The sequence below is a fragment of the Dreissena polymorpha genome, chromosome 10 (genome assembly GCF_020536995.1).
Source record: "Dreissena polymorpha isolate Duluth1 chromosome 10, UMN_Dpol_1.0, whole genome shotgun sequence".
Taxonomy (NCBI): domain Eukaryota; kingdom Metazoa; phylum Mollusca; class Bivalvia; order Myida; family Dreissenidae; genus Dreissena; species Dreissena polymorpha.
This window is the reverse complement of record NC_068364.1, coordinates 90,085,480-90,100,194: the sequence shown is the minus strand read 5'-3', so window position 1 is coordinate 90,100,194 and position 14,715 is coordinate 90,085,480. Positions and strand designations below refer to the sequence as shown.

At 37.1% G+C, this 14,715-nt stretch overlaps 1 protein-coding gene across 1 annotated transcript in view; it reads right to left on the bottom strand.

Annotated features, from left to right (window-relative positions):
- Positions 1 to 2,505: 2,505 nt before the first annotated feature.
- LOC127849325 (uncharacterized) overlaps positions 2,506 to 14,715 on the bottom strand; it is a 60,546-nt gene continuing 48,336 nt past the window's right edge. The window contains exons 14-19 of the mRNA XM_052382044.1: positions 5,179 to 5,264; positions 4,700 to 4,926; positions 4,311 to 4,474; positions 3,632 to 3,782; positions 3,042 to 3,256; positions 2,506 to 2,694 (exon numbers count right to left, since the gene is read on the bottom strand). Coding sequence (XP_052238004.1) covers positions 2,506 to 2,694; positions 3,042 to 3,256; positions 3,632 to 3,782; positions 4,311 to 4,474; positions 4,700 to 4,926; positions 5,179 to 5,264 — 1,032 coding nt within the window. The remainder of the gene's footprint in view (positions 2,695 to 3,041; positions 3,257 to 3,631; positions 3,783 to 4,310; positions 4,475 to 4,699; positions 4,927 to 5,178; positions 5,265 to 14,715) is intronic.

Genomic DNA, 14,715 nt, shown 5'->3' with positions numbered 1-14,715 from the left:
ACAGTGCGACAATACGATGGCGACAGTGAGATAGTACGATGGCGACAATACTGCAGTTCGATAGTGCGATAATACGATGACGACAGTGCGAAAATACGATGACGACAGTGCGACAATACGATGGCGATAGCCGACAGTGCGATAGTACGATGGTGCCAATGCGATAACGCGATAGTATGATGGCGGCAATTCGAAAATGCGATGGCGACAGTGCGACAATACGATGGCGACAATGCGATAGAACGATGGCGACATTGCGATGATACCACGGCGACAGTACGATATGACTATCGCATTGTCGCCCCGTACTATCGCACTGCCGCCATTGTATTGTCGCACTGTCGCATTGTCGTCATCGTACTAGCGCGTTTTCGCAATCGTACGAACGCATTGTCGCCATCGTATTGTCGCACTGTCGTCATCGTACTTTCGCGTTCTCGCATTCTCGCCCTCTGGATTTTAATGAGTAACCACGGTGGCCCTAACGGTATTTTGTACAGTAAAGTGCGTAAAATCTGGTTTGGAATAACAATTTTTATGCCGAAAACAGATGTTGAAAACCCGACTTTGTTTTATAAGTAGTAGTCTAAATATACAATGAGTTTTCCGAGCATTAAATAAACATATTAAAATAAAATTCATGTTCGTATCAGTTGAAGTTCTTGTTAATAGTAGAAGCAAAGAACACAATACAACGCTGATTGGGCTTACTAATTTGAGGCAAGAAAAAACACATCGCGCTATTATATATAACATATAACGCGCATCCGCAAAGTTCGAGCGCCCGTCTCGGTGCCGTCGTTTCCGGTGAAAGTTTCGCACAGGAGCTACCGAGTTTGGATATGAGACCACGAATCATGGCTTGACTTTATATATCAGTCAGCGTAGTACTTGACCAGACTGCGCGGTTGGACAAGCTAGGATTGACCAACTTCTGCCGCATATGACATAAGACCCATTTTCGCATGACGCGGGTCATTTGACCTTTATAATGTGTATATAGCTTTGAATGGAATTTGCACATAGTTTTTGGCATGGACTTATTGTTATGTTAATGTGTTGCACGCTTTCAAAAGCAGAGGGCATATATAAGATCAATTATACTACGGAGTTCATTTTCTGTTGCAAAATGAAATGCAATAAAGATTGTTACTCAGCGGTGTGTACAGTATGACGGCGTTGTCTGTCTGCGATGCATTTATACTGGTTCTAAGCTGGCATACTCACCAATTGGACTCAACCATCTGCTCGAACAAGAAATGATAAGTTCTACTAGCATAAACCTTTAATTGTAACTCATTTTAAAAATATTCATGTTATTTATATTATTCAACTTATTATTCAAAATTATAATTATTATTGCCTTTATTGGTGTTTTTCGCATTAAGAAACTTATTCGGCTTACGAAACTGAAAAATCCCATTGGAAAAAAATCCCATGGGAGAAAAAATCCCATGGGATAAAAAAAATCCCATGGGATTTAAAAATCCCATGGGATTTTTTTTTTAAACACGACTAGACGCATTAAAATATCGTAGTTGTTCATCATTTCATAAAATATGATGTTTCTGAAAGTTTCATGAATAAATCTCTCAAAATAAGAAAAAAATCCCATGGGATTTTTTCTCCCATTTTAAAATGGGATTTTTTTATTACTAAATATTTGTATATATAATTGGCATAAAACCAATATACAGTCCTTAAATAACGTTAAAATACTTGCAAACGCAAATAAAACACGTTTTTTAAAATGTTCAAAATCCCATGGGATTTTTCTCCCATTTGCAAATTATGGGAGAAAAAAAATCCCATGGGAGAAAAAATCCCATGGGAAAATCGAAAATCCCATGGGAAAATGCAAAAATCCCATGGGAACCCCAACTTTGCTTATAAATTTCATAGTGAAGAAAACGCGTTTTTGAGTGAAAATAACCAATTATTAATCAACAATAAGACTTTTATCGCATACTATGTCTCAAAGTAGCAAATCTTTAAGAAAAAGGGTACTTAGGTTTGCGAAATTTCGGTTTCGCAAAGTTTTTCTGGTGGCCGTTATAGATGGACGCTTCCTGCTGGCAACCACAACGACATATGTGTGCATTATATGATCTTTTATGCTGTTATATTGTGTTATTCAATACACCTGTGAAATCATCGTTGGGTACCTTTACTCTCATTATATATATAAGGACCAAATTTTTTTTCAAGTACCTGTGGTCATAGTTATATTGAAACAGTTTTACTAATTCTGTGAATCATCTAGTACAGTGTCAGAGAAGAACGCACTTGTGTCGTTAATAACATTGACATTTATAAAAATTAGTGATATAGGATGTTCAACTTCATTAATACAACATTCAAACCTTATTGAACAACGAAATAAAAACATTCGAAACTACTAACATATTATGAGAATTGTTCATGTACGATCATGATTAGCAATTGTTTTTAAAAATAAGCAAACAATTTACAAAACAATCGATAGGTCAACGGTAAGAAATAACGTTAATGTTCATCCCCAAACGCGGAGTCGATGTCATCCTCTATAGAGGATATCAGAGCCTTCTGCCTCGCTGTTCTGTCGGCATTAGGCATATGATCGATAGGCGATAACAGGAAGTTGTACAAGTGCATGATTTCGGTGTCACTTTCTTGGACGTAGTCACTGCATATCTTGCCTAAGAACTGCCAGTCCTGTGACAATAATATGTCCACATTATCATGTAATCATCATAGGATAACCTCCATATTTGTTCAAATAAAATAAACATTTTGGAACAAACAATTGGAATTGTCAGTAAATACGATACATTTGAGAAAGATAAAAAGTTTATTTCAAATAAAAACGTACTTACAGGTTTTGAAGGTTTCGTTTTGTTATTTACTAAATTAAATTAAACATCATGAAACATATTTTTCGATTGTCACTGCATCAGAAATAAATTAGATACATATTGTCTAACACATACACACGACCATAAAAGGTTTTCATGTTTAGTTTTCATGATGTTATTTTCAGAGAACATGACAACAAGAAATACCTTTTCGGCCCTTCTGATGGAATTCTTGAACCGTTGTGCGTATCTCTTGTCTTCAATTTTCTTCAAGTAAACTTCTCCGGACCTTACATCCTCTTTCACGTACTTCAGAGTAGCAGCCATGTTCTCCCAGAACTGAATGATTCTCGTGAACTGACGATTCACGTCCCCGAGATGTAGCGAGGCCTCCCTGAGACTTTCGACATTGCCCAGACCAGCTGAAATAAAGAGATTATACAATTACGTAGCTGTTTACTCACTTTTTATGTTACCATACTAATCGCATTTGAACATGCACAAAATGAATAACAAGCCAATACATTTGCAATATGTTTACATAATTTTAATATATCCGGGGAAACATTTGTTCAAAACAAAACATATTTTGAGAGCATACTTGCATCACAGTCCTTCGAGTTAGGCGACAAATCCCAATCTCTTGACCTACTTACCATTTGTATTGTTCTCAACTATGGATAGTTCACTTAATAAGAAACGTACACTACTTGAAAACAATCAGCTCGGGAAAGCTTTCAAAAAATGAATAAAAGTACATAAATTACGTTACTTGTAAATACAACAACCCCTCATACCATGATGCATGCTGAGTTCTTTCATTTTTGCCAGACGTCGATGCGCTTCTTTCCTTTGCGCATGCATACGTTCTACGACACAACGGCGTTCTTGCTGTGCCCTGTGCACGTTGTCTTCTGCCGCTTGGTGTCCCTTCATTAGCTCTTTGTACTTAAAATATAAACAAAACACTTTCTGGAAAAAAACTGTTTCACTCATTTTTAGATGGCACACCATTTTTCATTTTTAAGGTCATCAGCGTTCGTAGACGCCTAAACGTTAAGAAAATCACCAAATAAGTATATTACAATTATGTGAAACCTAACATTTTGCGCACACGGTTTTACGTGTTTTACCAAAGTCACGTTCAACCAAACAAAGTTTGCAATAGATATTGACATGTGTTGATCGTCTTATATTCGAACCATAAGTTAGAATAGAGTGGATGCGGTAGATAGACACAATGCACGCACCATCGGTTGATATTTCTATGAACTGCAGTACAAACTTTTAAACGTTTTACAAAGAACAACGAAGTCTTGTTCAAGCGTTAGCCGTCATTGATGTCCTCAAAATTGTAACTGTAGTGTCAATTCGGATCCGCGTGTATTCAGCCTGAACACCTAAACTATTCCTGTATTCATATTAAAAGCACATTTACATTTATCCATTTAAAATGACACATGATATATTACTTACCCTGTCTTTCTTCTTGTCTCCTTTAAACATGCTAGTGAAAAGGTTTACTGCCTTCCCGACAACCTCTAACACGACTCCGACGCCACCGCCCATTGCAGCGCTTGGGCGAATGCTGTAGTCCAGACAATTTGTGTCATCTGCTGACATATCGCGACCTGCACCCTCTGACAGTGTAGACAAATTAACACAAATGTACGGCGTATAAAAATCGAAGTTTCTCATAAAAATACATATAACACAAGCCAGATTGGTTAACACTTTTAAACAGTCTGGGCTTATAAATGTTTGGACATTTTTTAATTATATAAATTTCGTCCTCTGCAAAACGCATCACTTACTCAAACTCCATATCATGCTTATTGTACTGCACATTATATTGCACTTCCTACCTGCAACTTGAAACATTCGATCTCTCTGTCCTTTCAAGGATTCTAAGTCTTCTTCCATCCTTTTCTTTTCTTCTTCAAGTTCTTTCTGAGCCAGTGATGCAGCCCTGGCCATCTGTTCTTCTCGTTCCATTTCTAGCTGAAGCCACTCGCTTTCTTTGACGACATGTTTGTTTCTGTCATTAACGGATGCCATATTCCTTTGTACCTCTGTTTGGAGAGTTAGGTAGCTGCAAATATACACACTTATGTTAATGAACCCCCATTATTTTAGTAATTATTATGTTATTATCATTGTCAGTAATTATGTTGTTTCCTTCCAAAGGACAAAATAACATCCAGTGCGGTCAAGTGTCCGATTTTCTCTTAATTTCAGTGACAATCCAGAATAATAATTTCAAATACTTTAAACTTATGATTAATAAGCCCCAACTATCTTGCTTTAATCGCTTTTTCAGTTTTTCTCTCTCAGAGATGCATACCTCGACCTTGTGTCTTCTGATTCCTTCTTCATAGACTCAGCATTTTGGATCATATAACCAAAGGCGTAAATAATGATATCTCGATCCTGAAAAAGAAAACAAGTTCCTCAGAGTCTATAGTTATATCATCATCATCATAGATCCTCTGATGACCTCTATTTAGCGATCCCTGGAGCACATTCTTTCACAGTAAGTCGTGCCTGGTGACGTTTTTAACTAAGCCATATATCGTCTTTTAACTAGCGTCAAGAGGGATTCTTGAGAGCCAACCAATGCAGCTGTCGCGGTCCTGACGTACTTGTTGGTCTTGTGATAAATGTAGGAGATGCTGAGCAGTATTCGGAAACACGTGTGCTTACAGACATGAATCCTTCGTCCTATGTCCTTGTAAAGCGTCCAGGTCTCGCTGCCATAGAGTAGGATGGCGACTACGAGGGACTTTTAGGGTAAGCTGATAAATATGCTTTTCAACAGCTTGCTCAGTCGGCCATCGCTGCGGTTCCCATGCTAATTCTTAGTCGTTTCTCAGTTGATGACTCTGCAGTTGAAGGACTGTACAACTGTGCTTCACCCTGCTCATACTCCAGCCTGTCTTCTGCAAGCTTCACCTCGGGCTTACGGTTCCTTCGGTCGGGGATGATATATAGCATGACCTTGTGGAGCGTACTAGGCGTTTTAGGGTTATGGTGCGGTAGTTCTTGAACAACCAAAGATTGCCTGTTTCTGTATCAAAATAACTAGAGACTTGGCCTACGCCTTTGGTCACTTCTCCTCCCAGATATTCTGGCAAAGTACAAGCATTATCTCTTCTCCTTTCTTAAACAGCTCAGAATGGACATTGTCAAACCCGGACATTTATTTTCTGTCAGACTGCGCACTGCCTCCCGCCTCATCAATTATTATCTTCAGACTTTCATTATCCGCGTCTGGTCTAGAATTGTACTAAATGAGACTGGGGTCGGCTCGATGAGGGTAGTTGTAAAATTCGCAGCAGTATTCAGTCCACCTGTTCAGGAATGCGACATTTTCGGTCGGGATGTTCCCGTCAGGCTTATATAAGCCTAAATTTGGGCTAACTGGTTTTCGCAAAGGGTCTTTAGGGTGCTGTAGGCTGCCTAACTGTTGCCTGTGGTTACTGTTGGTCAATGCTGTTACATTACTCCTAAATCCACACCTTTTTGGTTTCTTTCATCTTTTTCCTCAATTCCTTGTTGACCTTCTGGTTCTGTGACCTAGAGACTTGGCTGGAGTACTTCTCTCTGCTTTTGTCTCAGAGATCCATGATCTCGCTCGTCACCAATAGCTTGTTCTTAAACATATTTTTGTCCCGAGGATTTCTTTATCTGACGACAGCAGGACTTCCTTGGTGTGGTTTGTGATGATGTCGATTTCATTGTTTAGGATGTTCAAGACTTCGATCTTATCATCCATCTGTGTTTTAAATGCCTCTGCTATCGCAGTTTATTTGAGTTTCTTCAAGTAAAATACCATTTGTGGTTCATGATGATGAGTTTGTTCTTTAACTTCAGCTTGATGATCTGCAACAGTGCACAGTCTTGTGTTTTAATTGTTGATGCTGAACTTGAACCGTTGAGGTGCCAGAAAAAAATCGATCAGAATGTGTACTTGCCCGTTTTGCTGTTCTGGGCGGTTCTTTGTGAGTGAAGCATATTAACTAGAGTGAGTTGGTGGCTTGTGGCGAACTTAAGAACTGAGATAGTTATATATATGTGACTTTATTTGCGTAAATAATGAGTTCTGAAAATATGCTTCCATTACATTGTATACAATATTGCGCAGTTACGCAAGAAAAATGCTAGCAATAAATAGTTGTATTTCTTAATGTAAATTTATACGATGTAAATTCAAAACTTACTTTACGATAAACATAAACTACAAAAGAAAACTACAAAAGCAACGAATTATATGATTTCATCAAACATGCAAGCCATTTGTGTAACATGCCTGTAATTCTACGGCGTCCAAAATAATCGGAATCATTGCCTGGAGTATGTGACCAGCAGTCATTGTGAACTTTTTCATCAGGCCTGTCGTAAGCATGTGCTGTGACCGCGCCGCATGTGCCGTCATCCGAACCTGTCAGTCAAACATTATAAACATGTGGACGATTTAATCAGAATAAGACGTAAACGTATCAAACATACGTAGAAATATTGCAATTTTCCAAAGAAGCATGAACAAGTTGTTGTGTTTTTTCGCTTTTGTGAACAAATAGATGATGGGAACCTCGTTGGCGACATCACGGTGATCCGCCAGGTTCAGATAGGTCAGCTCCAGATAGTTGGCCACCTTGCGTTGTGCATGATACAGCTCTATGGCAGCTATCGTCTGTACCATCGTCTGCTTCTCAAGAGAATTGGAAACCTATGTTGTATCATAATAAGAATAATAATAACAATGAGAAGAAGAAAAAGTAGACAGAGAAGAAAACGAAGAATGAAAATAAAAATACTGATAATAATACTTATAATAATAATAATAATAATAATAAAAATAATAATAATAATAATAATACAGATGCTGATGCTGCTGATGATGGTGATGCTTCTGCTGCTGCTGCTGCTGATGATGATGCTGATGATGATGATGATAATGATGCTGCTGATGATGATGATGCTGCTGATGATGATGATGATGATGATGATGATGATGATGATGATGATGATGATGATGATGATGATGATGATGATGATGATGATGATGATGATGATGATGATGATGATGATGATGATGATGATGATGATTAAACAAGGTTCCACTTTAGCCATTTAGGGAAAACTGCCCCGATACGTGGCGACTTGTTTTATTACACCAATATCATTTTCAAACTCAGCCGAAATATTACTAAAACATATCAAAATCGCTCAAGTTTCATGAAGTTTGAATTTAAAAAAAATGTAACTTCTATAGTGTTTACAACATTTTTAATTGGCCTAATGAAAAAGTGTTTAACGTCATGTGCTCCAGATTCAAGCTCGGTCAAAGTCTCATAAAGAAAAATGTTCTAACCAAATTATTACGAAGATTGAACAATTAATGTCACCTCTGTAGTAACCATGTAAACATTGACGACGCGCGATGACAACGTATGACGCAAGAGTTGCGACAAACGACGGACTAAAGGGAGATCACAAAAGCTTACCATTAGTAGGTTGTGCTCAGATGAGCTTACTATAATAATAATGATAATAATAATAATAGTAATAATAATAATAATAATAATAATAATAATAATAATAATAATAATAATAATACTTTTAGAGTCGTATTGGTAATACGAACATGTAAAAAAAGAATTTTCTTGGAATATAGAGCAGAAACAAAAGAGCGTTGACCTTTGGATTCGACTAGTGAACTTAACCGGATAACGACAATCAGGAGATGTACACAGCATTGCATCGTTTATGTGTAATTTGCTATGTAGCGGAAGCGAAAATATTTGGATTTTACCTTAAATCGTGAGATTGACCTTCGCTTGGTGAGCATTGTAAATTACACCACTTATTAGGTCATAGGGAATATTAATATAAAACTACACTTAAACTTATATTCGTACAGTCGTTTAAACATCTGAAACTCCTTGACATTTGACTTCACTTTCATATTCATAATCCGCAAATGATACTTTTAACCGTCAAGGTCAATGGAAGTCATGAATAGTAACCAACATCTTGATATTTTACATCGAATTGCGACATTGGGGTTTGCCCAACCATGTAAAACGACCTTGCGTTAAACTCCTTCCATTGTTTATGAAGTAGTGAAATGAATATGAACATGCTTTCCTTTTAACTTGAATTGTGGCATAACTTTTAGTCGAAAAGCTGGGAAGGATTAAGATACAATACGTCTGAATAAGGGCGAATTAAAATCAGCAGACGTTTCTTAGCGGAAACATATATTGTATTACCTTTCACCTTTAATCAGATAGTGACATTTTACGAGGAACAAAATGCCCCATATCGGCCTGAAAGCGGATGGATACACGAATATCCAATAAAACGGACATAACAACAAAGTCCACATTTTTTTCCTGAGTTGTATTGTATGATTAAGTTACCTTGATTATGGTTTTTTTACACAAGATGCATAATCATGCATGGTAATACAATACCTCCTTATTACCGATAAATGACCCCATACTTTAAATATGTACGTATGAAAACCTCATACACTCGAAACCATCGTTACTTTAGTACTTTGTCATGCTGAAACGATTTCGACTTTAAGAGTTGTCACAGTAGTACACACGCTTATTCAGCAATCCATAAATGAAGGTAGATCTAATAATGCTATATTAACACCGCTGTAAAAATCATTGATACCTTTACAGAAACTATGCCATCGTGTAACATTATATATATATATATATATATATATATATATATATATATATATATATATATATATATATATATATATATATATGTACAGTACCTGTATTTGAATCACCATTTACTAAAATTGCAACACAATAATAAATAATCAAGAGCCCACTCAATTCCTGTGTTAAAATACTTAATACAGCCGTCAGTAATTCTGCTGCGAAATTATAAAACAATTGTCAGATTTCTATATCAGATTATTTCAATGGAATATTGGTACCCGTCAAGGGGACAAGACCAGCTCTACCATATTTGCACTATTTATAGATGAATTATCAGTAGTGCTACGTGAAGCTTGTGGCTTTGAAATTTTTGTTTAAAATGAATTGCCTGAAATTGTATGCCTCGTGTTTGAGGACGATATTGCAACCTAAACGTCAACAACAGTTAAACGTAGTTGATCAATAACTTATATAAATCTGAAATATTTTTTTTTAAGAAATGGCGGGCCTTAAAGAAATTACGAGCGCTGGACATGTCGTGGCACGAAAATAAATACCACTTCCGCATATAAATATATATGGGATTATTGATCACAACCAAATTATCATGGAACGTGGCGCACGATAAAATAAGCTATCAAGCCCCAAAAGCAATATTTTCAACTTATATTTATAAAACGACCTTTGGACACAAGTATATTAAAGAGCTATTTTACTTTTTGATAGCATGGTGAAGCTATATTGTGTTACGGCTCACAGATATGGGGCTATAATATGTAAATACCACTGTCCAAAAACATTGTGTAAACGCCATTGCATGTTAGGAAAAATACAAATACCTGTATCCCCCTTGGGAATATTTCGGATGCGGAGATGCGACATATCTTATAAATTTCTCCTAATGTTCTTGACATAGCACGAAGACATTTCAAAATTGACTCACAGTGGACCTCTCTAAAGCCCTGTGCATCCTTTTCATTTGATACATATTCATTTCTGCCATCATATTTGACTTCTGTAGGTGATGTGAAAACATGACAGGACGGAAACTCTCCAATAAATGTTACACAGTTTCTTCGAAATTCATTGATCATTTCCTAAATTTTGCGTTTATTTTCTGGAAATCGCTTTGGCATCTTGCTGCCTTCTGCATTGTATTAGCTCGTTTCAAATTTCTGTCCACAATGTCTCATCAAACGTTACTTTGAATACAGGTCTTGCTCCAGCACGTAAAGAGCAATTCATGACAATCACAGCAAGCCATTTCACATAACACATGTGGGATATAATATTTTGGAATTTCATAGTATACAGGAGTAGTGTATGTATTTTCAACTTTACATTTAGTTTCATACATCATTTTCGGACAGTAAGTGTGTGATACAAGTAAACTACAATCAGGACTTACAACATGAATAAGGGATTCTGTGGTGCTTCCGGTATAGGTGTACATCCTTCTTCAAAGTAGTCGAGATCCGGGAACATAGAAGGAAGTACTTTTGCTACAACTGTTGCAATAGCATTGATTTTGTGGAAAGTTCCATTATTCATATTACTTATCTGTGCTTCGGTGAACTGCCTGTTATCTATTCCAGTTTTCACTCTGTCATAATGTGCTTTTATGTCTTTTAGCTTCCCTTAACCCAATGCCGTATAGCAGGTGCTTCTTGTAACTGATGATCTGTTTGTGATCTTATACCAGGTTTCAGTCTTTTGTTTTGTAGTTTTGGGGTTTTCACGGGGAATATCACTTTTCAGCTGATGGTACTTTTCATGTTTGGCAATATCAACAGTGTCCTCCATTGAATAGCAATGTTCATAACCATTGAATATGCTGCAGAACTTACACAAATTCTTGATTATTCTGAGTGAAGATTCAATTGCCTGATTGGCGTCGTATTTGTTCACCTTTAAACAACTGATCACAAGTGCAAATTTGGATTTACTCCAATGCTGCGCCATTTTATCGCCAAGATCTATGAACTTCTTTCACCCTAAGTCCAAATGGACGACAACATCCCTGGGATTTCTTATCCTGTAACTTAAAACAAGAATTAAATCTTTTAGAGCACTGACTATTATGTCGATGTCTTCTTCGGATATATGTGTGGTTCTTTTCAGCAAACGATTCTAAACCTTTGGCAAGTTCTTCAATTTTTATATTCTCGATCTTGTATCGTTCTGATTTTTCATGTAGCGTATGACTTGGTTCGTAACCCCAAAAGTCAATGTCCCCTGCGATTTTTCCTTTACCCCGAGCTATTTTCTTTCCGTCGACAGCTATTTTTACATATTTCGATTTCAAACACTTAGATAACGTCTGTATGGAATTTTCTATCACTCCTGGAAACACAGGATTAAGTTTATTTTTTGCTAAAGATTGAACTGAAGGCACAGCAAAATATATTTCGGAGCGCTCAGGCAAATACTCTCCTCGTTCAGCTTCACCTGAAACAACCGTTCCGGTATTTCTAGGCCCTGACATAAATCTCAAAAACTTCCCTTTAAACAGTCGATAGCCTACTTCCCAGAAATGTCTTGTCACACTTCTTACATATCTCATTTCTGTTGTACTCTTATTTGAATACCAATCAACGATGCCAAGAAAAAAATAAATATCCTATATTAGTCAATGGAAATATATTATAAACAACCAAATCACAAAACTGTTCAAACGTTTCCAATTGGCCACTTTCTTTCAAGTTTTGTAAAACTTCGGGCATACATTTCAGTAATCTAGAAAAGTCCTCGTTGTCGTCGTCCTCATCATCAATGCGCTTCATTTCCATTTCTTGAAGGTACGTTTCTAGACAGACCTGTGTGTTTTCCTTATCGTTACATGTTGTGTTTGGTGTAATCGAATCACTTTTTATTGGAGTGTTCATTTTTGTCTTTTTTATTAGATTGGGTGCTCTATATATACTAACTTTGTTGTCGCTGGTGACAAAAATTTCTCCGTCATCCAGAATTATGTTCGGATATGCTTTTGTTCGAAAACCAAATGCCCCAGTTTCACTGTCAAGTTCATATTCCCTGTATTGTGAATTGTGGCGTTCAACTAAATGGTTTATTATATCCGGGAACAATGCAGCTGTACCGATGATATAGTAGCACTTCAAGGGGTTTATTATCAGTTTTTGGTGTACCTGAAGTAAATAATGTGTTGTATTTTTAAATAGCAAATCAGAATATCACACGAGAGATATCATACGAGAGACTATGACATTGTTTGAAAGCACACGTCTGCGTACGGAATCCGGATAGTACCATCTACAATCTCACCCTTCTTTCATCAATTGCGACACACGACACACGAAGCGATACAATATGATAAAATATAGTGTGTCGCTTCGTGTGTCGAGCAAAATATCGTGTGTCGCTTTGAGTATCGCGCAAAATATAGTGTGTCGCTTCGTGAATCGCGTAACATGTCGTGTGTCGCCCTTTGAACTTGAGACACGATATTTTGCTAGGTACTCAAAGTAACACACACTATTCTGCGCGACTCACGAATCGAAACACGATAAATTGCCGTATACTCAAAGCCACACGATATTTTGAGAAATACACGAAGCGACGCGCGATAATGTACCACAAAATATCGCCCTTGTGTAGATAGCCCAAAAGACGATACATCGTGGTAAATATCGCGTGTCGCAAAAAAATAGTGTGTGTCGCTTCGTGTGTCGAGCAAAATATCGTGTGTCGCCTTAAGTATCGCTCAAAATAATATGTGTCGCTTCGTGTATCGCGTAACATATCGTGTGTCGCCCTTTGAACGCGAGACACGATATTTTGCGCGAAACTCAAAGCGAAACACGATGTTTTGCGCCATACACGAAGCGACACACGATATTTTGCGCGATACTCAAAGCGATACGCGATATGTACCGCAATATTTACCGCGATATGTCGCCTTTTGGGCTACCTACACAAGGGCGATATTTCGTGGTACATTTTCGCGAGTCGCTTCGGGTATCGCGTAAAATATTGTTTGTCGCTTTGTGTGTCGCGCAAAATGTATTGTGTCGCTTTGAGTATCGCGTATAATATCGTGAGTCGCTTCGTGTGTCGCGCAAAATATCGTGTATCGCTTCGTGTGTCGTGTGACGCCCTTGTTGAAAGAAGGGCAAGATTAAAGATGGCACTATCCGGATTCCGTATCTGCGTGATAATTAAACGTTCAACTTGTTAATTTATTTGAATGTGTGAGTTCTATACAGTTTCAACTATTTTCAGTCGTATCGCGACAAATCACATATGAATTATCCATGGTCCTTAAATTCAAAATAGTATAATCTTGAAAGAAAGCCGCAACCGATATATATCGAAAGTTAGCTCGTAATAAGAGTTTTGCTATAATTATCGCTATTTTAACAAAAGGATAGAAGAAAATCATATAGTACAACGCATGCCAAACACATTTGACAATCTCATTCGAAGTACAGTGGAATCTCGAAATGTCGAAGTTCATAAACCATACAAATTATTTCGCGATAAAAGATATTCGAGTAACCCGATTTATAACACGTACACTTCTGACTAGTTATAACTAGACACAGGTGACAAACGATTCTGAAAGCTCTCCAGTAGGAAATTCCAACATTACTGTCAACCTTCACGTAGCTGTCTTTAAGTTTGTAAATTCATTCATGCGTTTCAATCAAGAAAAACATTGTATCTCAAATTTGAGAAGGGAATGCACATTTATGTTTGAAGTTTCCATTACTTCAATATATCCGTCTTCGGCAAAGCGAGAGTCAAGTGTACTCTACATGATGTGGATACATATTGCGTGTGAATGACTTGTTTCAATAATGTCAAAGTATGAATTATTTTAAACGATAACCACTCACCCTTCCCATTTTATTTTAAAATACGAATGAAAATCTTAAAACTGTTTTTGTGATCAAAATATCTGATAGTTCTATCGAATATGGTCAATGAGTAACGTCCACATCTCATCATGCCAATTTTCATTGCCTCAGCCGATGGCTTGAGCACAATTTTATTTTCGCGGCCGATGTCATGACCATCTAATAAGTAGCTACGGCCGTTGTATTGAGCCGTTTTTCCAACCCCACTCGAATTTTAACGTTGATAAAAATGTTGTGTTTTCATGTGGGATGCTGTAATTTGGAATAACCGAAAAGAAATGATTAAATATTTCAATAAAATGTTGTTCATAT